The sequence below is a fragment of the Kogia breviceps genome, chromosome 11 (assembly GCF_026419965.1).
Source record: "Kogia breviceps isolate mKogBre1 chromosome 11, mKogBre1 haplotype 1, whole genome shotgun sequence".
Classification (NCBI taxonomy): domain Eukaryota; kingdom Metazoa; phylum Chordata; class Mammalia; order Artiodactyla; family Physeteridae; genus Kogia; species Kogia breviceps.
In genome coordinates, this window is record NC_081320.1 from 49,282,435 (window position 1) to 49,309,838 (window position 27,404).

At 36.3% G+C, this 27,404-nt stretch overlaps 1 protein-coding gene across 5 annotated transcripts in view; it reads right to left on the reverse strand.

Moving 5' to 3' along the window:
- The window catches only part of AFTPH (aftiphilin), a 63,330-nt gene that overhangs the window by 28,641 nt on the left and 7,285 nt on the right, over nt 1–27,404 (reverse strand). For all 5 annotated transcript variants that reach the window (XR_009338071.2, XR_010835521.1, XR_010835522.1 and 2 more), the window contains exon 2: nt 6,620–8,583. Coding sequence is in view for 2 of the 5 variants with exons in the window: in XM_059078695.2 (XP_058934678.1) it covers nt 6,620–8,551 (1,932 nt within the window). In the remaining 3 variants the exon portion in view is untranslated. The remainder of the gene's footprint in view (nt 1–6,619; nt 8,584–27,404) is intronic.

Here is a 27,404-nt window from a genome sequence, read left to right on the forward strand (position 1 = left end):
CTTAGCATATTAAATATTTAGCTGAGGTTGCAACAGTAACTAAATAGCAAACTAAATAAAATAATATTCACTCCAGTTACTTGAATTTCAAATGCCTTCAACTTCAAAGTCAAAGAGGAAAAATAGTCATCAGTTCTCCCTTGTATCTGGAATTAGGAAACTGGTGATTGAGCCACGTCTGTCAATTCAAACACATATCAAATTCTAAACCTGCAAACAGCAGCACATCTGGCCATTACACATTTTAAGAACAGGGGGCTCTGATAAATGCAGGGTTGAAAGGCAAATGCTTTTCCAGACAGGTACCAGACTCCATTTTTATTTTCTCTATCGTTTCCAGCGCTAGGAAGCCAAAGGAGAAGGTCTGCTGCTTGCAGACAAGCACACTTGTGCTCAGAAGAGTTCCTACCTGTCAAAACTATTCTGAGAAGGGAAACTAGCCAGAAGCAGCACTTTTGCTCTCAAAATAGTCTGACAGGTGAGTATATAGCTGAACTAGGGGTACTCCCACACAAATTCTCATTTATCTCTCTATTACTTTTTGCTATTCACCAAAAAATCCAGTTGGCAACTCTATTTCTTGCACCTTTTTTTTTTTTGCAGTACGTGGGCCTCTCACTGTTGTGGCCTTTCCCGTTGCAGATCTGGACGCGCAGGCTCAGCAGCCATGGCCCACGGCCCCAGCCGCTCCGCGGAATGTGGGATTTTCCCCGGTCAGGGCACGAACCCGCGTCCTCTGCATCGGCAGGCGGACTCTCAACCACTGCGCCACCAGGGAAGCCCTATTTCTTGCACCTTTGAAGACCATTTTCTAAGAAGTGCATTTCTGAGATTATTCAGTAACAGCTAACATGTATTGAGCACTAGTTATGTGCAAGACACTGCGCTAAGCACCTTTAATATGCACAATTTCATTTTATCTTCATAATGAGAGTTTTGAAGTAAGTACTATTATTATTCTCTAAATCTCACGTTCAGAGAAGTGGCTAATGCAAGTCAGTGCTGAAAGCTGGATGTGAATCTAGCAGTGTGACTCCAGAGCCTTGATTTTTAGGTACTATACCATAACCAGGGCCAACTTATGCAGTAGGCACAGGGCCTAGGGTCCACAATAATTTTAGGGGTTCATGAAAACATTTTGTTAATATTAACATACTCAACCTTATACCAAGTTATAAAATAGAATTTTAAATATCTTTTATGGGGAAGGGGCTCACAAAAGTCATATGTGATCTTAGCTATACTACTCTCCAAAGGTACACTGGCTTTTATAGGATTTCTCTATCTTTCCCAATTTTCTCATTTCTCATATATTTGTTTTCCTATCAGGGTCCTTTTTACCTTGAATACCTTTATATTTTATTTTTTTCAACCCATACAATGTTTCTGGAAAAGCAAAAACGATTACCCAATGTTTTAATTCATCAATGAGGGCAAAGCACTATGCATGAATTCACTTATACTCATTCCCAGTTCTGTCCTATCTCCATGTCTGGGTTTGGAGGAAGAAAAAAAACCCTTTCATTTTATACACTGGTGCAAATAAGCCATATTATCTAATGCAGAGATTCTCAACTGACGTGGCTCAGTTACAAACAGGTTACAGGTCTTCCAAAAATCCTGAAAGCTATATATGGATATTTGGTGTTCCCCCGTGACAGTTAATTTTATGCATCAACTTGACAGGGCCAAGGGGTGCCCAGACATTTGGTCAAACATTATTTTAGATATGTCTGTGAGGCTGTTGCTGGATGAGATTAATATTTGAATTAGTAGACTACGTAAAGCAGATTGTCTTCCTTAGTATAGATGGACCTCATTCAATCAACTGAAGACAGTTTGCGCACTATAGATCTTAGGACTTAGTGATCATCTCCATAATTGCATGAGCCAATTCCTTATAATACACCAGTCAGTCTGTCTCTCCATGCATGCATGCATGCATGGTTCCACTTCTCTGGAGAACCATGATTAATACACCTCTATTTTGTAAATGACTATAGTAGAGTATAAAAAGATTGTGTATTGAAATTCTCATTCAGTTTTCCAAAGGAGTGTATAAGACCAGCACCAAGGATCCTAGACTATGGTTCTGAGGCCACTCAAAGGCATATCCCCTCTAAAGTATCTTGATTTTAAGGTAATTTCTAAAATTCCTTCAACATATTTCTAGTTAGTTTTCCTTTCTTCCTTACAAACAGTAGTTGATTAATGTCAATAGTTTTAATATTGATAGCATTAGGTCTTGTTCTTAAGTGGAAGTTTAGAAGAAACATAAAATCCACTGGGCAATTTAATCTTCCATTTAAGAGGATACCTTACGCCGTACCACCATTAAATATTAAGTAAGATATCAAGTACAATCTACAACAGTATACTTATCAATCCCCAGTTTCAAGCTATGTAAGAAGAGTAACCAATTGTAGTACTCACTATGCTCTAAAAAGATGGTTTGCCCCTTCTGCACAGTTTCAGGTTAAATCTAATAAAGTATTTCTATCTATTTTGGAATTAAAGACAGAATTTCAAATTTTCTGAGAGAAAAATAACAAAAGGAATTGCTGTCCAAATCCTTCAAGCAAGCAAAGAGGTATACGGCCAAAATTTCAATTTCTTTCTTTTTTTTTTTTAAAAATTGAGATATAATTGACATTAGTTTCATACGTACAACATAAGGGTTCAATATATGTATATATTGCAAAATGGTCACCATAGTTACAAATTTTTCTTTTCTCGTATGAGAACTTTTAAGAACTATTCTCTTAGCAACTTTCAAATACACAATGCAGTATTATTAACAATAGTCACCATGCTGTACATTGTACCTCCAGGACTTATTTATTTTATGACTGGAAGGTTGTACCTTTTGACCACTTTATTTCTTTATTTTGTTGCTTACTTATGTTTTCAGTCATAAGTTCAAGTGTTCACCCACATTAAGGAAAACCTGCACAAATCTTAGGCAGGTGATTAAATAAATGAAGGTGAAAATGTAGTTACACTCAGTTTGAGAATGCTGACTTTCTGGTGTGCAAACCAATAACTTAATCTCAAAATAACATAAGCCAAAGTATTAGTGATTCTCTTCTTTTTCCTTTTTGTGATACTCAATTTTTAAAGTTTTCAGGATAAATCTTCTAATAACATTTTCCCAGTAGCATTATCAATTAGATGGCTAATAAAAGAAAATGACTCATAGCTTCCTTTTCTATAGCCAATTAATATAAAGAGATTACTTACCAATTACCTAAATTCTCAAATAACACCCAGAGCAATATTTTGAAAATTTTACAAAAGCTCAGAGTTTAATGCAGTGCTCATGACATTATCTCCTTTACCTTATACCAAAGAAAAGGCATCTTGGCTATTTCAATCAAGGTTCCTTTCTGGAACATTAACAGGTTAAAAAAAACCCACAAAAACCGGTTAAAACAATACATATAATGGTCTTTTGGAAAAAGAACTGCTTTCAAAGTAAGGAGATTTTTGTTTTTTGTTACTGTCATTTTATTTTGTTTTAAATCTTAGCCCCAAAAGTAAAGAATAATTTTGACATTTTTCCAATTTCTACAATAGAGATACCACTAACTTGCTTTTCTCTACAATTTATAAGAATGTTAACAGGAGAATGAAATAAACTGAACTCTGTGTTCTCAGAAAAAAGTATTCACTGAAGGGGAAGAACATTTCTCAATAAATGGTCATTATGGCTTTTACATCAAAGCCTGAACCCTCTGAGGCTTGCTGGACTCACCATCTGAGAATTGCCTTGACTAAAAACATTTTACAAGTTTCAAAGATTTCTTCTTGGTTGACTTTTCCCTAAGTAACAAATTATTGCAATAAAGTTGCAATAATTGATTGTCTCTTGACCCAGGGAAGATGTATTTTATTAAAATGTTAAGACATCCTTTTGGTAGGCTGAAAAAAGGAAAGTACTAAAAAAACAGGGAACTGGACAATGTCACATACATAGCAAAAAAGTGAAAGAAATTTGAAATCACAACTATACCATTTGTCTGACTTCACAAAGAATTGTTCCCCATGTTTGCTTATTTGAATTAACTGAGCTCTGAATTCTAAAAGACTCTCACAACATTCTGCCAAAACACAATTTGAGGGCACTCTGTTCAAGACAATTGTTGTATCCAGGTAAGATTCAACAGGGATAAATAATTTTATGATTAAAAAATCTAACTTTTAGTGTCATTAATATGTGAGGATTGCTGTGCTGTCCCCAAAATGGTAGCAACTAGGAGAAACATTTTAAGAAAAATATTAATAAATCTAATCCTCTCCTAGAGAACTAGATTAATGTGCATTTCCAACAGATTATGGAAAAGGAAGAAACTACAGGTCACAACCCTCCTTTACAACAGAAGGATAAGAATGGAAGTCACTTTCCAACTCAGTCACTTTCCATTTCCCCACCTCAATTTCCTTCCAAACTTCTCTTCTAGCCCCCCTTTCAGCAGTTTCTCCTTTCCAACATGCATCTCCAAGTTCTGCTCATTTTCCATAGCCATTCAGCAAAAAGAAAAGCCTGAGGACTGAACCAGACAAATCTCAGGAAGTTAATGCATCTTGACACATCCATATAGTTTTTGTTTTATTTTTACAAAATAGAATCATACTACAAGATTCTTATTTTTCAATAGATTTTTTTCACTCGTTTTAACGTTTACTGTCATTTTATCTTCACAAAAGTCCTTTGCAACAGATATTACATCCTTTTTACAGACAACTGAGTTCAGAAGTAACTTGTCCAAAATCATAACGCTTATATGACTCTGAGTCAAGAATCAAACTCAGATCTGTAAGTTTCCATAAAGCCCTTGTACTTTATTTCCTCCTATATCCAGTTATCAGATTACACATAAATAACTTCAACCAACTTATATGATGCAAAAAATTCCTTTTTGAAGAGGTCATACTTTAAAAAATACATTATATGATGATGTTAAAAGTTCTAAGGCTATAAATTAAAGATTGTCCGATACTAGTGTCACCCTATACTCTAATAAGATGAAACTAAACAAGGAAAGATTAGGTCAAAAACCAACAGTCTTCACTTTGCATTATATAATTAATTCATTCTTTGTTTAAAATTGTAAGCTTCTGCCTCAATAATGAATTACTCAACAGGAATAATACACATTAGCCAAACCATGTAATAACTGAATAGCAAATTAAGCTATTCAGACACTCAATGTCAAATGAAAAGTGATTAGCTGTGCACTCCAACTGGTGGTACCACAATTTCTACAATATCTTAATGTATCAGCGATATCAAAGCAATGATGTATAACCATTTTAATTAACAGACTCGAAATATTTCCAATTGAAAATGGTTTGCTTAGCAAAAGATAATTGGAGAAGCAAAGTTTATAGATTCTGATTTTATTCTCAGTATTTTTAAAATAGGCCTGTGGGGGACTTCCCCAGTGGCCCAGTGGTTGAGAATCTGCCTTCCAGTGCCGGTGACACTGGTTCGAGCCCTGATGGGGGAACTAAGATCCCACATGCCGCGGGGCAACAAGGCCCGCTCTCTGCAACTAGAGAGAAGCCTGTGCACCGCAACGAAGAGCCCGTGTGCTGCAACTAAGACCTGACGCAGCCAAAAATAAATAATATATATATTAAAAAAAAAAAATAGGCCTGTGGACCAAGTGTTACATATATCAATAAAAAGCAGTGATATTCAAGGGAGTGCTCTCTTCCATACCCCTGGTTAAATTTAGCACAGGGTACAACTCAGGACTGGGGAACAATCTGGATATCAAACTGCACCTCTAGGGGCTACTTTAGGTCAAAATAAATCTTAATGAATCTTCTCTGAAAGAATCTGGACCAGAAAAGGATAAAGTACAGGGGCTAAGGGGTAAAAATATTCCTGACAATCCTACTTCCTAAGAGTAAACATAAATATACATTTGCAAGAAATTATAAGCAAATAAATAGTCACAATACGTCTAAGTCAACTACGGCTGTTGCATGTTCTAGCTCTAACCCTTAATCCACCTGACACCCTCACCTCAGGCCTTTTATTAGCTGTTAAATTATGAGGCCCATATCTGCTTTTTTCAAATTCTTTTTCTATCCTTCAAGTCCCTATAGCCTTCAGCACAGACTGAGGTTTCAAACTCTGCTTGCTCTTTTTTGTAATCAAAACTAGGTCTTTGATAGACAAAATTAAGAGACATTATTTTCTGAAGCTTAAAAAATCTTTTAAATCTCAGTTTAACCTTCTTTTAAAATCACTATAAAGGTAAAAACTGAAGGGTTTGCTGGAATATTTCATTAACTAATTAATGAATTTTTACATAAGTGGTATTTATATTTATCAAAAAACCAAGTTGATGATTATTTAATATTTCTGTAAATATTAAAGAAACCCACTGAGATAAAGAAAAATCTTACCAAGCATTATTATAAGAATGTCTCTTTAACATTAACCAAATGATTGTGAAACATGTAACTAATCTACAAAGCAAGCATTGTATATCATAAAGAGACGCCTTTAACAGGTACCTAATTAAAAAATACTTTTTGAAAAGCTGAATTAGAAACTTCCACAGCAATTAATATATCATACAAAATAGAGAAAATGAGTAAATACCTGAGCTGAAGTGGCTGTTTCCTGTAAATGACCACCAGCAACTGCTCCTTTGGAAGCTGCTAAAGGGACACTGTGCGTTTTGGGGGTTCCTGGAGTATCAATCTTCTCATCTGTCCTGTGTGACTGCCAGGCTTCCTTTCGATGATGAGATTCAGTAGCTTGCTGGTCTCCAAAAGCAGCCCAAGAGCAGCTATCTTTCTGTCCATCCTCAAAAGCATTCCAGTCTACAACCTGGCTAGGACCAGCTGAACTGAAGTCTGCAAAATCATCAGAGTCCTGAAAATCACTGCAGTCATCTTGAATATTTGGCACAGAATCAAAATCTCCAAACTCACCTTCTTGCCCAATTTTCAGTTCTGAAACAGTTTCAGTGCCTGTCCCAGTAGATTTTCTTGCCAAATTGCATCCCTCTGGTAAACTATCAGAAGTCTGTTTTAGAACTGACTCAGTAAATATAATTTCCTCTGGGCAAGAGATAGCATTTGATTCCCCAAATTCTCCAAAGTCATCACCTGGTTCACTAAAATGTGGAAAGTGCTCTGAGGACTCTTCCAAAGTGACATCACTCATTGAATCTTGTGTACCAGTAACAAAAGGTGGAGTCATGCCACTGGCTGTGCCAAAGTCACCAAAATCATCCTCATTGGTATCGTTGCAAGTTACAAAGTCATTACTACTATCATCGTTTTTTACACTTATAGAATCATCTAAAACATTTTCTTCTGTAGGATCAATGCTGAGGCTTCGGGAATCAGTAAACTTTCTACTTTCTTCTTTGGAAGAACCAACTTCATCATCAGCATCATAAGTTTTAGTAGAACCCATGCATAGGTCAGCACATTTAGAAGTAAATAAATCAAGTTTTTCCTCAGTTTTACATTGTTCTCTCCTACTGGCTTCTGAATTTTCAGCTGAGTCTACCAAACTCCAAGCCTTTGACTGAACACTTGAATTTAAAAATTCATCCTGTTGCAATGCTGGAAGGCTTTGTTTTTCACTGGTGAAAGCTCCATTACTCACCATGCTTATTTCTGAAACACAAACCTGATCCTCTCCAGCATTGTCTCCTTTATCGTCAATGCTTCTATCCAAGGACACTTCTTTTACAGAATTCAGTTCATTGACTCTGTTAATTTTATTGTTTTCCTGAATGGTAAGTGCTTCTCTATCATTTAAAACTGCACATCCTATTTCTTCTAGTTGTATCCTTTCTTTTTTGGAAAATGTGGCAAAATCTGCAAATTCCTCCGCAGGACTAGGTGCAGAGTCTAAATTATACTCAGTACTGTGAGAGCTAAGAGGCTTTCGTCCTTTTGAATCAGCTACAGTGTCCAGATCATCTGTTCCCTGAGGATTTACAGTTTCCAATACTGCAAACCCATTTGTTAGAATCTCCAGACAAGGAGGCTTTTCACCATTGCAGCTCTCTAACTGCTTGTTTTGATGAACAACATTCATATCAGTTCTAAAATCTCCTGGAGAGAAACTTTCAGGTGTTCCAACATTCTGTCTCTGCTCCACTACTTTATTTAAATCTCTTGGACTTTCTATGCCATCCATGGAAGTATCTAAAGTTTTAGATGAAATTATTTCTTTGCTGGTGGTAGAAAGTAAAATATCAGACTGTCCTTTCACAGAAGAAGAAAGTTCAGCAGTGATGTCCTTATCATTACCATTTTTAATGGACTTAAAGCTTGTAAGGCTACCTACATTTTCTGAGAAATCATGAATTGGCATAAAATGGTTTGAAGGTACAAACTCTTCCTTGGGATGAGTATAATCTGGTGTATCAAAATCAACAAACCCTACACCAGAAGGGCTAACTTCGGAAAACCCACCAAATTCCCCAAATTCATCATCATCCTCATCCTCAGCTCCATTGTCTAGTGGTGGTGGGGATGAAGAGTACATTCGAATGATGTCTGGCTCCATTGTTCAATTGCTTTCAAATAATTAATTTACACCTGAAAAAAAAAAGATTTTTTTTTAGGGAACTGATTACATAGAACAAAGTCTTTCAAAATTCTCTCAAAGAAACTTCAAAACTATGCAAATTTACAGTGCTCTGTTTTTTATCTTTTAAACTATTTTTATCTTAGGTGAGATTACACAGCTATAATATAATGGCAAAAAAAAAAAAAAACCAAAAAAGAAAAAAACCACTCTCTTCTAGTGTATGTTTCCACGGGCATTGGTAGTACATTACTGAATCTGGGGATTCCAGAAAATTTCAAATAAACACTTACAAAAGTCTCTCTTGGGGCACTTGCTTGTTCTCTTAAGCTCTCTTTCCAGTTCACTGCAGACTCAGGGCTTGCCTTATGGATTTGTATGAGTTCTTTATAAATAAAAGACATGAAAATTTTATCTCTAATAATGGCTATGAATATTGATATTTTCCTCACTTTACTTTTCAATGTTTATTTCTGACCCAAGTTAAATTTTTTTTGTTTTAATAGACTTTATTTTTTTAGATAAGTTTTAGGTTCACAGCAAAATTGAGCAGAAGGTACAGAGATTTCTCACATATCTCCTACCCCCATTCATGCATACCCTCCTCTATTATGAACATCTTCCACCAGAGTGGTATATTTGTTACAACTGATGAACCTACACTGACACATCATTATTACCCAAAGTCCATAGTTCATATTAGGGTTCATTGTTGGTGCTGTACATTCTATGGGTTTGGACAAATGCATAAAGACGTGTCCCCCATTACAGTATCACACAAAATAATTTTACTGCCCTAAAAATCCTGTGTTCCACCTATTCTATACATCCCTCCCTCTCCCCTGCCCTGGCAACCACTGGTCTTCTTACTGTCTGCATAGTTTTGCTTTTTCCAGAATGTCGTATAATTGGAATCACAGAGTATGTAGCCTATACACACTGTATGATTGGCTTCTTTCACTGAGTACTATCTATTTAAGGTTCTTCCTCCATGTCTTTTCATGGCTTGATAGCTCTTTTTTCTTTTTAGGTACTGAATAATGTTCCATTGTCTGGATGTACCATAGTTTATTTAATTTTTTTATAACTTTCAATTTTGAAATTGCTTAGGACTCACAAGAAGTTGCAAAAATAGTACAGAGAGAGTTCTCATGTATACTCCCACCCAGTTTCCCTCAATAAGAATATGGTAAACAACAATAGTACACGATCAAACCCTGAAACTGACATCAGTACAACCTATTAACTCAGCCACAGACCTCGTTTAGATTTCACTTTTTTTCTTTGTGTGTGTGTCTGTATAGTTTTATGAAATTGATCATATGTGCAGATTAGATTTCAGTAACTGTCACTACAATTGGGGATTAGAACTGTTACAAAAATAGTTCAATAATACTCATCAATATAAAGAAAGTCCCTGTGTTATCCCTTAACAGTCATGCCCTTCCCTAAACCCTAACTGCTGGCAACCACTGATCTATTATTCTCCATCATTATAATTTTGCTATGTCAAGAGTGTTATCTAAATGGAATCATATAATATGTAACCCTTTGAAGTTGGCTTTTTCACTCAGCTTAATGCCCTCAAGATCCATCCATGTTGTTGCATGTGTCCACAGTTCATTCTTTTTAATTGCCTAGTAATGTTCCATTATATAGATGTTACCACATTTTGTTTCTCCATTTACTCCATTCAAGTCATTTGGGTTATTTTCTGTATTTTACAATTACAAATAAAGCTGCTATGTACATTTGTGTACAGATTATCATGTGAACATGAGTTCTCATTTCTTTAAGATGAATACCCAGGAGTGCAAATGCTGGGTCACATGGTACGTGTGTGGTTAACTTTATAAGCCAAACTGTTTTCCCAGGTTAATTTTTAAGGGGTCAAATTGATTAATTTTCCATTAGTAATTTTTTTCATTATTTTGATATCATATAAGCTTAAAATTGAATAAATATTCATTTTTATTTTCTTCTACTTAGAGGTTTTTTTTACATTTAATTTTTAATACATCTACAATTTATTTTGGCATATGGTCTAAAGCAAGGGTCTAAGTGAATTTTTTTCTGACTAGCAATTATCATAATCCCATTTATTGAATAATCCTTCCCATGCCCACCAGTTTATGATACCTTCTTTTTCTATACATTTAATTCTTAAGTGAAATCTATGTCTGGGTTATTTTGGTCCTCTGTATTAAACAGTCAAAAGTGTCACAAGACAAACTTAACATTAAAAGCAAAGGGAAGATTAACATCAAAGTCCTAGAACAAAAACAGCCCACAGACAATGAATTGATACTTACTGCAATTCACAGTTGTTGTTAGACACATAAGGAAAACTGTTTACTACTAAATTCAACCAGTTTTGCAAGCTAACAACAACAACAAAACTTTCTTCCAACTCTCAGGATAAAATTTCATAAGATCTTCCAGTTTTACAGAGAAGGTACCTTAGAAACCACATAATTCAGATATGAGGAAAATGAGGGCTACTGGTGAGCAACTTTACCAACAGTCATACAGCTGGTTAATAGAGAATGGCTTCAGAATTTCGAAAAGATCTTTAGGTCAATGACTGGTCAGCTGCTGAGAGAAATAAGCGAGTCATGAGAAAAAACATTCCGTTGTAACATATCTACTTTAAATTGTTTACCTACGAAATCAGCATTATAAAGAAGGAAATAACCACTTTAAGTGCTAAGATACCTTCTTTTCTGCTGATTTAAAGAGCAAAAAAACCCCCCCAAAACAGTAAAAGATACACATAAACCCTATTTTCTTCCCTTGTCTAGAGTCCTGAATACCCCTTCTAATGCTGGCTGTACAGGGTCATTTGACCTCTGACAGTTTCCCTTTAATGTTGAAGTTCCTAGTATTTAAAAATACTCTCCAATCCTTAATGAAAGTGTGGAGAAAGGGACACTTGTACACACATACCACTGATGGGTGCACACATTGTTACAAGGCTTCCAGAAGGCAATCTGGCTATACTAAAAATAAAAAATAAAGTTTTTAAAGTAAAACAAAATGCTCCAAAGGGATTACTACATAGAATACTATGTACTCATTAGTATCATAATTCCTTTTTTTTTTTTTTTAAATTTAAAAGCATTCATAATGATGGGAACATGTCAAAAGGACACAAAAACCAGCTTGAAGGGGTTACTGCTGTTTAAATCAGGGACAAATTGAGCATCAAAATAAAGATGACGATAGATTATAATTCACTGAATAAAATAAACTATCAGTCCTCATGAATATAAACATATAAGTGAATAAACTGAAAGTTAGATGAGGAACAAGGTACTGCATAGTTTCAAAATATCCCTACAACATACTTAATTACAAAGGGAACAAGTGTTAACTTTACCGTGCTGAAGCCTGACACTTAAGTGATCAAAGTGAACATCACCAGTAATGGGAATATCGAAATCATGCATCACCTGACGCATGAGGACACAGACTCACTTCTGGAATATTCCTGCCAAAAATACATAGCCTGAATAAACTCATGAGGAAACTTCAGACAAATTCAAATTGAGAGAGAGTCTACAAAACAACTGGCCTATAATCTTCAAAAGTATTGATCAATGTTATGAAGAAATTGGAAAGTTATGAAGTTATGAAAGTTATGAAGAAAATTATGAAGAAATTGGAAAACTGTTCCAGACTGAAGATGACTAAAGAGAAGTGACAAGTAAATATAACACTTGTTTCTCAACTGGCTCCCCTTTTTATAAAGGTCATTATTGGGATGACCGTGAAACTTGAAGAGCCCAAGAATTAGAAAGCAGCAATACACTGACGCTAACTTCTTGATTTTGATGGTAGTATTGTGGTTACATAAGAGAATGTCCTTGGTATACACTCTAAAATATTTGAAAGAGATGGGGCATCAGGTTGGCAACAGTCTCAAATTGTTCTGGAAAAAAATCTTATTTGTACTGAACCTGCAACTTATCTATAAGTTTGTGATCACTGCAAAATGAAAAAGATTAAAAGCATTCCAGGAGATTTATGTTTGCATTTAAAATATGCCTATTTTATAAAAAATGTGTTACTTATACAATAATAATGCTTTATTAACGATTGTGGCAAGAGAAGCATAACATAAAATTTACCATATTAACCATATAAGTGGAATCATACAGTATTTGTCCTTTTGTGACTGGCTTGTTTCACTTAGCATAATGTCCTTAAGGTTCATACACGTTGTAGCATGAGTCAGAATTTCATCCTTTTTAAGGCTGAATATTATTCCATGGTATGTATATATTAACATCTGTCGACAGACGGATAGGTTGCTTCCACCTTTTGGCTATTGTGAATAACGCTGCCATGAACATGAGTGTACAACATACCTTATTTTTAAAACTTTTTAGTTTGAAATAATAATAGATGAACAGAGTTGCAAAAATAGTAGTCTGTACACCCCTCACCCAGTTCCTCCTAATGGTGACATCTCAAATAGCTCTAGTACAATAGCAAAACTGGAAATGTTTGTATTACTATCAACTAGACTACAGACTTTATTCAGTTTTCACCATTAAAAAAACCTGAAAACACTGGCATTCATCTGTGTTTGTGTATAGTTCAATTTTAACCCACATACAGATCTATGAAACTACCACTATCAAGATACAGAACTGCCCCCACTCCCCTACCTCATTCCTGTCCCTGGGCAACCACTAATCTGTTCTCCATATCCATAGTTTTATCATTTCAAGAATGTTATGTAAATGTAATCTTTTAAGGTTGACTTTTTTCACTCACTACAATGCCCTTAAGGTCCAATGTATGATTATTACGTGCATCGGTAGGCCAATTATTTTTATTGTTGAGTAGAATTCCACTGTACAGATATACCAGTTTGTTCAACCACTGACCAACAGAAGGACATATGGGTTATTTCCTATATTTTACTATTATAAATAGTATATATACTACATTAATAATATATACACTAATAGTATATTTAAATAGTACTTATAATAAAGATGCTAAGAGCATTTACGTACAGGTTTTTGTGTGAACATAAGTTCTTATTTCTCTGGGATAAATGCCCAAGAGTATAATCACTGTGTCCTAAGTTAGTGCATGTTTAGTTTTGTAAAAACTGCCAAACTATTTTCTAGAATGCTGTATCATTTTATATTCTCATAATACTATATTTTTAAAGAACCATCTGTGATGTTTAAGTAGAATCTGTTCATGGTTAACCTATTGCTTTTTCTAAAACTTTTCACTGTTTGAAAAATAAAATATTTTATTATTTCAAGGCTTATTTCAAACTCAGATGTTAAGGCAAATATAAAGATACGAAATCAGGAACTTTGTAACCAATCCAACAACACAAAGTAGTTTTTCTTCCTGTCACACCTTGGCAAGGTACTCTCTCCTAGGTGCAACAGGCTCTATCAGCTCCCCAGACTATGAACATTTCCACATTCCTCAAACCTGTGTCACCTATTGATGGGAAGAACGTGGGCTGCACATTCCCCTTCAGCAGGTCTTGGCTCTGGCCCGCCTCACCCTTCAGAAACCTAAGACAGTGCCACCGCTCACGGGTTTCAGCCAGAAATGCCAACCAGCCAGTGTGAAGGAGGCCTGAAATTTTTCAGAAAATTCTTCTGTGCCCAAGGCAGTTCAGTAAAATTTGTTAACTGAAGTATATTTGTTCATTGTTAACTGAAGTATTATTTGTATAATGAATTTACATATTAAGTCTGACTTAGACATATCTTTTTATTTTTTAACCACAGGAAAATATGGATTTTAAAGTAGCTATTTCTACTTAACAGAAAAAAGAAAAAAAGACAGATGAGCTACTTTAATACAGTGTCTAGCACACGACAACCTCAATAAATGTTTCTTCATCCTTAATGAACTACTTACTCCACACACAAGGAGTCCTAATCAATCATCCAATTTCTTTACAACCTGAACAAGCACTTATGCGTGTGTGTGTATGTGTCTGCAGGGAAGGGGGTATGCTCAACTTGCCATTTTTTTGTTTGCTCATTCCAAGTCCTGTTAGAGGAGAGTAAACAAGTAATGGGGATATCCAGGAAAGATTCAAGTCATAGTATACACAAAGCTCTCATGACTGAGTAGTAATGGTAGTCCTAAAGGTAGTCAGAGCAGCCCTGTGCCAGAGTAGCAGCCAAGGTGACAGGGGATATAACGAGTGAAGGAGATTCAGTATTAATCTCTCACAAGAAGAGGAGCCACATTTGCTTAAGGAGTTCTAGCCTCAAGTCTGAAATAGTCTTAGAAAAAAAAGATGGTGAGCCTCTAGGCTGAAAGCTCTGGGGCTAAGTGGCAAGGTGGGCTTGGCAAGGCAGAGGAATGAAGAGGGATTGGGCTATCATCTAAGACTATCTAGCCATTTCAAAATAGTTTCTCAAGAAGGACAAAATTGGAGGATTTAACCTACCAGATACCAAGCCTTGGTTTAAAGCTATATGGCCACATGATAACAAAGATGCCAATGCAGTGTGGGAGGGGAAAGAACAGCCTTTTCAGCAAATGGTGCTAGATCAACTGGGGGAAAGGTCTTTGACTCTACCTAACATCTTACCCAAAAGCCAGCTCCATACAGACTGTAGGCCTCAATGTGAAAGGTAAAACAATCAACCTTTTAGGAGATAATTTAAGAGAATATTTTCACGACTTTAGGGAAGACAAGATGTTTTAAACAAGTAACAGAAAGCACTACTCACGTAAGAAGAAACTGATAAACTGGACTTAAGATTAAAACCTTCTGTCCATCAAAAGAACATTAAGAGAATGAAAAGGCAAGCCAATGCCCGGAAGAAGATATCTGCAATACATGTAATTGTCAAACAACTCATATCCAGAATATGCAAAAAATTCCTACAAATCAATGTGAGACGACCTAAAAGAAAAATGGCCAAAATATTTAAACAAAAGAGTATTTCACAAAGGTGGATGTCCTGGCCAATAAGCATTTGAAAAGTCGTCAGGGAAATGCACATTAAAACCACAACAAGAGGGACTTCCCTGGTGGCACAGTGGTTAAGAATCCACCTGCCAATGCAGGGGACACGGGTTTGAGCCCTGGGCCAGGAAGATCCCACATGCCACGGAGCAACTAAGCCCATGTGCACAACTACTGAGCCTGGACGCTAGAGCCCATGAGCTGCAACTACTGAGCCCGCACGCCACAACTACTGAAGCCCGTGTGCCCTAGAGTCCGCACGCCGCAACTACTGAGCCTACACACTGCAACTACTGAAGCCTGTACACCCTAGGGGCCGTGTGTCACAACTACTGAGCCCGTGGGCTGCAACTACTGAAGGCCGCACACCTAGAGCCCATGCTCTGCAACGAGAGAAGCCACCAAAATGAGAAGCCCGTGCGCCGCAATGAAGAGTAACCCCCCACTCGCCACAACTAGAGAAAGCCTGCATGCAGCAATGAGGACCCAATGCAGCCAAAATAAAGAAACAAACAAAGAAACCACACCACAAAACACAACTACACACCCACCAGAATGGCTAAAATTAGAACAATTTAAATTATAGCCACCGATGGCAAAGATGTGGAGCAACTGGGATTCTCTTTGGAAGTATCTACTAAAACTATACCAGGTTTATACGCCACATATATATATATGCACTAAAAGACATGCACAAGACTCATGACAACTTTATTCTTAACTGAAAAGAACCCAAATGTCCATCAACAGGTGAATGGTTAAGATAAACCATGGTATAGACAAACACGGCAATGAAAAGAACAATTACTACATGCAACAACATGGATGACTATCACAGACATAATGTATAAAAGAAACCAGATAAATACATACAAAATACACATGTATAAGTCCATTTCTATGAACTTCAAAACAGGCAAAACTAATCTACGGTGATAATTCAGAATAGTGGTTATTTATAGGGAGCGGGTAGAGTATTGACTGGAAGGGGGCATAAAAGAGCCTGTTGGATGCTAATAGAGATAATGTTATCTCTTGACCTGGGTAGTAGTTACACAGGCACATACTTTTGTAAAAATTCACCCCATTGTACACTTAAGGTTTGTGTGCTTTGCTGTGTGTATGCTATACGTCAAAAAGTGTTTCTCAGAAAATCAGCATACTTAGATTAACAGCAGCTATGTTACAAGTGAATGAATATATGATCAGAGTTTAAAGTATACCATTTTATTTAAAAAAAAGTTTTGCTTGTTTAACCTTGCCTTATTCTGGGATTTAAGGCTATATATGTATGCCTCAAGAGGTAGTATGGTATGGGGGAAAGATGTTGAATCTGGAGTTAGACAGATCCTAGGTTCAGATTCTGGTTTACCCGTTTACTAACTGAGTTTGCCTTCTCTGAGCTTCAGTTCCCTATCTATAAAAAGGGGCTAGCAGTCCCTACCTTTCAATGCTGTTATGAGTATTAAAGATAACAGACCTTAAATACCTGGCACATTCTGTGCACTCAGTAAGTTATAAACTATCATCACATTTGAACTTGCACCAAGTCTGTGGCTCAAATCATAGTCTACCTTTAACAAAATCTAAGCCAACATTTGCTTAGTTGGCACAAACATTCACATGACTCTGCATATACTTTTATAGGTCACTGAAAGAATAAATCATTAAAGAAAACTATTACTAACCACATTAAAGATACATGAAGTTGACTTTACTTCTTATTTCTATAACCAATCCCTAGAAAATAGGAAACAATGCCCAAGGTTAAAGGACTGAGACAGTATCCTCTGAACCAACTCAAGGGACCAATAGTAGTCTGTTAAAAGATGGAGGTTTTGAAGTGGAACAGGCCAAGGCAACCCAGAAGTTCTCACCAGTAGTACCTTGAATTATACAGCTGTAGATACTTTCAAGTTAGAGGAACGACAAGAAGAAAAGCTTCTAAGAAGGTGCCTGGTTGGATTAGGATTCTACATACTCCTTGACCAACCCTCTACCCTCCATCATCCACACAAATGTTAACTACCCCAAAGATCCTTGGGCTCACATTTGGTGATAGTGGTGGGGTCTCTAAGAGGCCCTCTAGGAATCTCCCAGAATCAAACATTGAGAGTTCCTTCCAGAGAAGCTAAAAACCCACCAGAGAGAAATTCCCATCTTTTACAGGTCATCAGCCCAGCTTTATCAATGTGTACATCAACTTTCAAGGCCAGATAGTACTTCTAGATGATACAATCTAGCTTTAGCAAGGACCCTTCGCTCCAAACTTATTTTTATAGGGACTGGGACAGAAGTGGGTGGTGGTGGTGAAGAACACAAGCAGAAAGGTTAGTGGTAAGAAAAGGGAAAAAGAAAGACAAACAATTGTAAATGAAGTTATGCTACTGACTTAAGTAGTACAAACCACACTAATAAGCCTTATTTAATGAAACACACACACAGACACACAAAATCACTACCTTTTTACCACAATATGTTTGAGGTTTATAATTAATCATTTGTTAAATCATTTGGGTGAGTGAAAAAAAAATCTGTATTTTCTTTAGAAAAATGAATGAAAATATTACATAAGCAATTAACAACATCAATTTGCATTACAAATGTTGCCTGCTACTGCACTAGCTCAAATTATTCAAATCTTTACTGTAATATCCTCATGGGAGTTTTAAGATACTATCACTATCAAAATGCACTGTAAATGAATCCGCTCTGCCCATATTCCTGCTTAAGAGTCATCTTGTCATAGAGAAACAAAAGGAAAAGCCCTTCTTCTAAGCCATATGAAGATTTAAATTTAGTTAACTTTTTGGTTTTCAATACATCTAAAGATGACTGGAATATGTTGTCACAAAAGTTTTCATGCCTCTAATATTTAGAATCTACGAAAAGGATAATATTTTTTATCTTTTTGAGTGGTTTGTCCTCAGCATATTATCTCACTCACGGCTAACAAAACAAAGAGAGCCCCTAAAAATAAAAGCTTTTTAGTAAAGAATTGAGAAAGATGGTGTTGTTTTTAGGACTATCATCCTCCCATCAACACAGGCTGCAAACTTTAAGGCTACTTAATCACACTCCCACAATCTCAAAGCTGAGCATTTTTTCAGATTTCAGAATTCCTTAGAACTTGCCAATTTAAAAACAAAAACCCAAGATACCACTGACATCAACTGTACCAATAATATGCAATATTATTTAAAATATCTTTTAAATAAATAGTATATTCCACATACTTTCATTCTCTGCTTTCATCAATAACAATATTAATATTTATTGGGCACTAACTATGTGTCAATACTATGTGAAAAGTGCTTGTGAATTATCTCATTTATTCTTCACACTATAGTATGAGGTAGGAATGATTATCTTCATTTTACAGATGAAGAAATAAAAGCTTAAAGAGGTTAAATAATCCCTCACAGTAGTATAACTAGTAAGTGGTGAGTCAGTCACAAGCTAATAAAATATTTGAAGAACGTCCTATCGCAGAAATAATTGACATCAAATATTAGAATTACAAGAATCTTCCCTAAAAGTTTTCTGAAACTTCCACAACAATTTGGAAGGAGAAAAAAAGGTGCTTATGAGCTAAGATGATGAAAGTATAACCAGGCTTCCCTGGTGGTACAGTGGTTAAGAATCCTCCTGCAATGCAGGGGACACGGGTTCGAACCCAGGTCCAGGAAGATCCCACGTGCTGCGGAGCAACGAAGCCCGTGTGACACAACTACTGAGCCTGCACTCTAGAGCCCGCGAGCCACAACTGCTGAAGCCCGCACCTAAAGCCCGTGCTCCGCAACAAGAGAAGTCACTGCAATGAGAAGCCTGCGCACCACAACAAAGAGTAGCCCCTGCTCTCGGCAACGAAGACCCAATACAGCCCCCACCTAAAAAAAAAAAAAAAAAGTATAACCAACTAAAATGCCAAGAAGTGAATTTGTTTCAATATTAAAGTACATAGTGGTAAAAATGTAGTAAACAATGAAAATAAACAGCAAAATATCTTTATACCTAAGTTGTCCACCCTTAAAAGGCCAGACTGCCAAAAGTGACAACCAAATTATCTGTCTTCCCTGGTTTCAATATAAGGATGAGTCACAAAAGTACAAATATACTATATATAAGGTAAATGACAATGTGAGCAGCAACACATATTCACTCTTCAATGAATGTTGCTCAACAGCAATAAAAGTTATTACTTTACAGAAGCTGGTTTTCAAGAATTCCTAAGAAAGAGCTTTTCTTTCATTGTATATTTTAACCTTCTATGCAAATCCATAAGGTATTTTACTTATTTGTACAGTTTCATAAGAAAAATTGAAGATAAATAAAAACATTAGAAACTGTTTTACCTTTAACTTGTAATATCAACTGACCATATTTGAGTTTACTAGCTATTTTTCCCAGAAGGTACTTCAACTTGAAATTGAATAAATGACTCTGGATAACTGTTGATGAAAAGGCAATGAAACAGAAGTAGCAATGAGGGCAGATGCATTAGCCCTCGGTACCCTAGTACCCTCTGCTCTTACATAGCTGCAGAATAAATTAACCACGCTAAATTTCCACCCTAATATCCCTGAAACTTTACATTGAAAATAGAATATAAAAGCAGAAACGACTTCAATTTCATGTCCCTTCACTAAAATCTTGCTTACATCCACAGTATTGTCTACAGATAATCCCTGGACCTTCTGTTTTCTTTCTCAACTGCTTGCTCAGGGGCCTCTTTTAAATTTCTCTATTACTACTGATACTTTCTCATCAGCCTGTCAATGTTCAAGAATGTTCCACCTTCAAACAAATCAGAGCAAAACAAAACAAACCCCTCCCTTCTGTGCCCTTTTAGCTCACCTCCTCCTCCTCCTCACCACCAAACTTCTTGCAGGGCCCTGTCTATTAGCTATCTCTACTTCCTGACCTCCCATACTCACTCCTCAGCCCAGCACAATCTGGTTTCACCCTTCCACTCCACTGAAACTGCTGTTCCAAGAGGTACTTTACTTGAGCTCAAAAGACTAGAAAGGTTGTGCAGGCACAGGCCTCTTTTGTTGACCACTGCATCCTCAGGGCCTGGCTCACAGCAGGAACTGAATACACTACTTTTGTTCTTGCTGGGGCATTTGGTCCACTGACCCTCTTGAGCGGCCACCTCCTCCATGTCCCCGTTGGATTTCTTATAAGCCTAGCTCTGGTCTCCTCGTGCTCACCCAAAGAAGTTAGGAAATACCTAAGTTCAATCAAGGTAAGTAAGTGTGATCTGAGAGAGGCTGGTCTGAAATACGACACATGTGAAAGAAAACAAATCCAATCATTTTGCTGCAACCTGTCTGAGGCAAGAATTTGTGGAGAGGAACAGTACTCACATGCAGCTATGGGAAAAAAACAGCCAAAGATTTGTTCGTGTGTTTTTAATAGACCAAATAACATAAATATCTGCTTCAATCTGAGGGCATTTCTCCGCATAAGTGGAGGTGTCAGCCAGTGTCACCCGGTGTCACCAGAGCGTGATACTACTCTGGGCAGTCAACTAATTTCCCTTGCTCTTGTTCTCTGCTCCCAACAACTTTCTTTAGTACTTCATGTAAATCTTCCCACAGATTTTGCAATCAGCTGACATGAACAGCTGACATACTTTGAAAGAAATTTCTTGCTGTAAAGTTTTAAATTAGCATTCTGGTCAAGATTGGTAAGTTAAACCTCAAGAGCCCAGGGTATTCTGGGAAAAACAAACCAACCAACTCCAAAACCATACTTTGTGGGCTTTCAAAACGGTTACCATGAGAGCAACTCACCTTTTGGAGGAAAAAGCATCTAGCTAAAGTTATAGAACTGCAACTAAATGCAGTTAGAATTCAATTATCTGAGCTAATGAGAAAGAAAGCAATGTCCTAGATAATCTAAAACTCACAGATTTGGCCTTAAACTATGACCAATGTAACAGAAGATTTACTTCACAAATGATGTCTTTCCCAATTACTATTAGTTTTAATTTGTTCCCTGACTACCCACCCATCAATTGAGAAGAAGATGACCTAGAGACACATGAGGTAACAGAAGGAAACCAGGCAATGAACCAGGTTTAGAAATAGTCATAAATTATCCACAGACAATAACATAAATGGCATTCTTGGGGTAAATTATCATAAAACAAAAGCTTTGTATATCTGAAAAATCAAATGTAAACACCTTCCAAAACAGTGCTCATGAGTGTGTGTGTGTGTGTGTGTGTGTGTGTGTGTGATATACAGGTACTACCACAAGTGGATCTACCTGTACTGATAACTTCATGGAAACTATGGAAGGAATTCCCATTACAAACAAATTTCTAGCTAGTTGACCTTTCAGTGGTGTTATTTGCTTGGTTTAAAGTTTTACTTTCTCCTAAGAGGTAGAAAGACTAAAGGGTAAAAAGGAAAAAAAACAAAAAACAGACAACATTTATTATTTACTATGTACTATTATACCTTTGGTTACAAATGACTTGAGAATTAGCCTATTGTAAAGAGCAGAAATTTTCAAAAATTTCCCCTCTGTAACTCACAGTAGAAATATATACATTTTTAAAAAAGTTTCAGTACTTACTCTTACTCTCTGTGTACTCTTGATATTTTTAGTTCTATTGCATTTTTTCTTAAAAGCTGGTCATGATCCTCTATAGTGGATTTTACAAACCAGAAACAGGTCATAACCCAAAATGTAAAAAAAAAAAAAAAAAAAAAAAGTCTGACAAAAAGGATACTAAAGAGTTTAGAGAAAATGACCAAAATTAACCTCAATTTCCCCCTAATGTTGTTCGTATCACTGAAGTTAGGAAAAGGCAGTGGGTAGTTCCATACTGGTACTGTGAACAATATAAGGTAATTAAACAAAATAAAAACAAGCTGTGAAATTTGTCCATAGTCTTTACCTTTAAATTATGTAAGCAGTACAATTTAGGGCAACTTAAAACTTCTGCAGTATTTCTGGGTATTTTCTAAGGCATTGACTCTCCTATGATCAGCTTTATAAGAATAACTCATTTTCCAGTTTTGGGGCCATTGCTTAAAGTCTATATAAGAAGAAAAAAAATAAAAATATTTCTGTCTAAAATCTTAGCAAAGAATTTGTGTTGGTTATGTCATTATGTCTACAACAATGACAAGAACTGTTTGCATCCATTAATTCTGTTCAAGTTTAATTCACCTCACAATAATATTATCATTCCCCTTCCTTCTGATCCACTTCCTCTAAATCCAATTATTGCTTCCAGCAAATAAGAAGAGGAAACAGAGCTTCTTTTAAAACAAAGAACTCCTTGATCTGGTGCATTCAAGGACAAAATGCATTCTTTTTTTTTTTTGTACGCGGGCCTCTCACTGTTATGGCCTCTCCCATTGTGGAGCACAGGCTCCGGACGCACAGGCTCAGCGGCCATGGCTCATGGGCCCAGCCGCTCCACGGCATGTGGGATCTTCCCGGACCGGGGCACAAACCCATGTCCCCTGCATCAGCAGGCGGACTCTCAACCACTGCGCCACTAGGGAAGCCCCAAAATGCATTCTTAAATTATGTTATTTGAATGAACCAAGTAATTTGATAAAATCAAAGTATTCCCTTTCTCCTTACAGAATTCTACATAAAAGTAATAAATAAAAAATATTATTTATTTTCCAAATTCATACTACCCTCAATCTAGGAAGCAAGGCACTTTAAAGATACAATTAAAGACACTACTGGTGGGAGTATATATTGGTTCACATATTCCAGGCAATTTAGTAATATATCAGAAATTTTATAATGCATATTCTTTTGACTAAGCAATTTCATCTGCAAGAATGTATTTGACAGATGCATTCATATAAGTATGCAAAGATATTTCCACAAAATGTTAATTCCTGCATTGTTTGTTTTTAAAGAAGCAACTGAAAACAACTTAAATATCTATCAATAAGGAATTAGGGCAAATAGAAACTGTAACCATTTTTTAAAAAGATAAAGCTATATTGCTAATAGGGAAAGGTGTCTAAAACACATTTTTAAGTGAAAAAGCCTTTCTGAAGAGGCATTCTCTCTTGATTCTTCTCCTACCTATCATATCCTTTCTTTCTCTTCCTTCAGTGGATCTGCTTCTTCTGCTTGCCTCATAAATGTCCATGATCCCCAGGCCTTGCCTTCCTCATATTCTTATCCCTGAGAGATCTCTTCCCCATTTTGTTTGATATTATCTCTTCCCCATTTTCTTTGATATTATATGTTCACTACGGCCAAACCTCTATCTATCTGTGGCTGCCCAACCTCTGCCTACCCAACTGCCTTTTTGAATCTCTCTACCAGGATGTCCCAAATACAACTCATATCCTCCAATTCCAAAACTGAAGTCAACCTTTACTCAAAGAACAAACTGAAATCACTTGTTCTTATAATATTCTGAGTTCTAAGTCCGGAAATCTGAGTGTTACCTCTTACTGCTCCCTCTTTGCCATCTCCCTCCCTCAAATTAAATGAACTACAAACTAAGTCCTTAACAACTCTTACTGTATTTAATATCCCAAGACCAATATCCTCAAGTTAAATGAACCACAAATTAAGTCCTTAACAACTCTTAACTGTATTTAATATCCCAAGACCAATCATATTTCAGGGCCTCATTGTTTTTGGCCAGGATTCCTGTAGTCCACTCGAAAGTCCTTATTTAGCCATATAGCTAAGACACTCCCTCTTTCCTCCAGCCAGACAACACTACCCCCTGGGATCTCCACTGGTACTACGTTACCTCTAGGTTGTCACAGACGCCACTTCTTCTAATTTACTGTTCTTATCTGTCCAGAAAACCCATTTACTAAGCCTTCAAAACCCTATTCAGGCATAGAGTTTTTCTGTGAAGTGATATCACCAATATTTATCAAGTTATTATGTGATAGGAACTGTGCAAGGTACTTATTTGTACACTATCCAATTTAATCTCAAACATCCATTTTTAGATAAAGGAACAGGCTCAGAGAGGTCAAAAAATCTGCTCAAGGTCCCACAAAGAGTTATGCAGCAGGACTCTAACATTAAAAAAATCAGTGTTCTTTTCATTATGTCAGGTTGCATGTCTGAATTAATTCTTCTTTATATCTATCTCTTTTATTACATTTAACAAAGTGAATCAAATTTATTTCCATGTTTTCCTCCTCTAGTAGGCTATAAACCAATGCGTCTCAATCTTAGCTTTGTATTGTTTTTTTTTAAATAGAATAGATGGGCCTGAATATCTGTATTTAAAAAAAAGGTTTCAAAGATAATTCTGATACTTAGCGAAGGTTAAGAACCACTGTGTTAAGCTTCCAGTAATATAAATATTACTGGACTTCATAACTCTGGGGATAACATAAACATCTCTAAACTTCACTGCTGAACTCATTAATATTGGTAAATCAATGAAATAGTACTTTTTCTTACAAAAAGTCTTCCCTTACTTACAGTGATTTGACTGTACAAATATTTCTTAACGTTGTCAGTAAACATACATGAGAATATCACTACGAAATTTAACTCTCTTAAGATTTCAAAAACAAGGAGTTCACAATAAATTAGTACTTTTCTTAAAAATGAATATTGGAAAAGTTCCTTAAAGGATCAAATTTAAATTACTACACTAATTCTTGAAACATTTATAATTATCTATATAATTTAAATGTTATAGAATTCTTGGAGAAAAAAACCTCTCATTTAAAAAATTAATCACAGTTTCACTTGCAGCTGAACACTAAGAAATGAATATGTGAACAGCAGCAACAACAGAAACTTTTCTCCACCTCCAAAAACCAAGATCACTGGTTATCTGATTAAAATCTGTACATTTTGTGTGTGTGTGGCGGGGGGAGGGTGGGTGTGGGTGGTACGCGGGCCTCTCACTGCTGTGGCCTCTCCCGTTGCGGAGCACAGGCTCCGGACACACAGGCTCAGCAGCCATGGCTCATGGGCCCAGCCGCTCCTCCCGGACCGGGGCACGAACCCGTGTCTCCTGAATCGGCAGGCGGACTCTCAACCACTGCACCACCAGGGTAGCCCAAAATCTGTACATTTTATTCAGGTGTAACACTTGTACTGTGCTTCAAGTAAACTTCAGGTCAACATTTCTGCATGCACACAATAAACAATTATTATGTGAGATGATAAACCACAGCAAAACAGAAAATACTACAAAACATAAGCAATGACCAAGAAGAAAACAACAACAAAAATGTCCACTTGGGAGGGTAGGTGAGCCAGGAATGTTATTCACTTCATCCATTTAAAAAACTGTGGTCTCACTTTGTTGTAAAGGAAAAACTAACACACTATTGTAAAACAGTTATACTCCAATAAAGATGTTTAAAAAATAAAAAAAAAAAACCACAAAAAAACCACAAAAAAACCCCTGTGGTCTCATTAAGATGTATACAAATATTAAAGATCCTACTCCTAGAAGTCTTACTTTGAAAAGTATCATTTAAAGTCAGCATTTAAAGAATAAGAAGATATGACTTAGAATGATTTCTATTACCTAAACACAGAATTGTTAATAAAACTGAAACAGCAATGTTGGGTTTTTACATTTATTATTAAGTTTATTGTTAAGGACTTTACCTTTTTTAATTTCTTCTGCTCATCTATCTTATTTTCCAACTGCTGAGTACTATTTATAAAATTGAAAGCTCTTGTTACTTGTACAGTAATACCATCACATCATAAGCAAATTGGGGTAGTCTGACCTTTTCCTTTCCAATTCTTATGTCTCTTTTTCCTTATTGATTGTGCTGGCTAATGCCTCCAATACCAGATTTAGTAGTAGTGGTGATAGCAGGCATCTAGTATTTCCCCTTAATTAGGATACTGAATTAAGGTACTGATTTTTGGTTTGAGGTATATTATCATATTACAGAATTTTCTAATAATTCTTATTTTAAGTTGCTTTGTTTAAAAAAAATCAGAAAATGGATTTTTAAAGTGACTTTTCAGTATTTATGGAGATAATTACATAATTTTTCCTTAGATCTACTAATGTAGCAAAAATACCAAGAGTTATTCATAAATATTCCCAGCCTGTTTGATGTTAGGGAAGCCCAGTTTGTTTTCTATTGCAGGAAAAAGGTATGTTTCCAAATAATCAAATAAGAATTGTGTTAGATTATTTACTCAAATACATATAAGTCAAACAGAAGTATTTAACTTATTTGATCTAACTTACTCCTTACTTTCACTTTTACAAGTAGGCTTCAAAATAAACTGACATTTTCTTGTAAGTACTGAACATACTCAAATTAGTGGCATAAGTTCTTCCAGGATTCACCTAGGCTCTGTTCTTACTCAACTCTCCTTCAAACAATCTCATCCACCTAAGGTTTAATTAGTACATTCTAGGACTCCCAGATTTTTACCTGCAGCCCAGCCCTCAAACCTGAAGCCCAGTCCAGCCAAACCAATTCTCTACAGTCCTCTCCACTTGAGGTCCTCAAAGACCTGGAACTGGGCTTAAGAAGAACAGAACCCAAGCTTTTCTTCCTCAAACTCGGTCCTCATCCAGGGCTCTCTAACCCTGGGCAGATGGCACCACCACCCACCCAGTCACTAAGCCAGAAACTTCAGAGCCGTTCTTGACAAAGCTCCCCATCCTCCACTAACTCTAAAGAATTATTTTTATCTCATGAATCTCTCAACTTTGGAATACCTGTACCTCTTTCCAACTCCCCTGACTCCATCCTGGTGTAAGCTTCCATTATCTAAACTAGTCTCCCTGATTAGTATTCAATCATGCCCAACCCAAGTAATCTTTTAAAAAGTCAATCTGGGCTTCCCTGGTGGCTCAATGGTTAGGAATCCGCCTGCCATTGCAGGGGACACAGGTTTGAG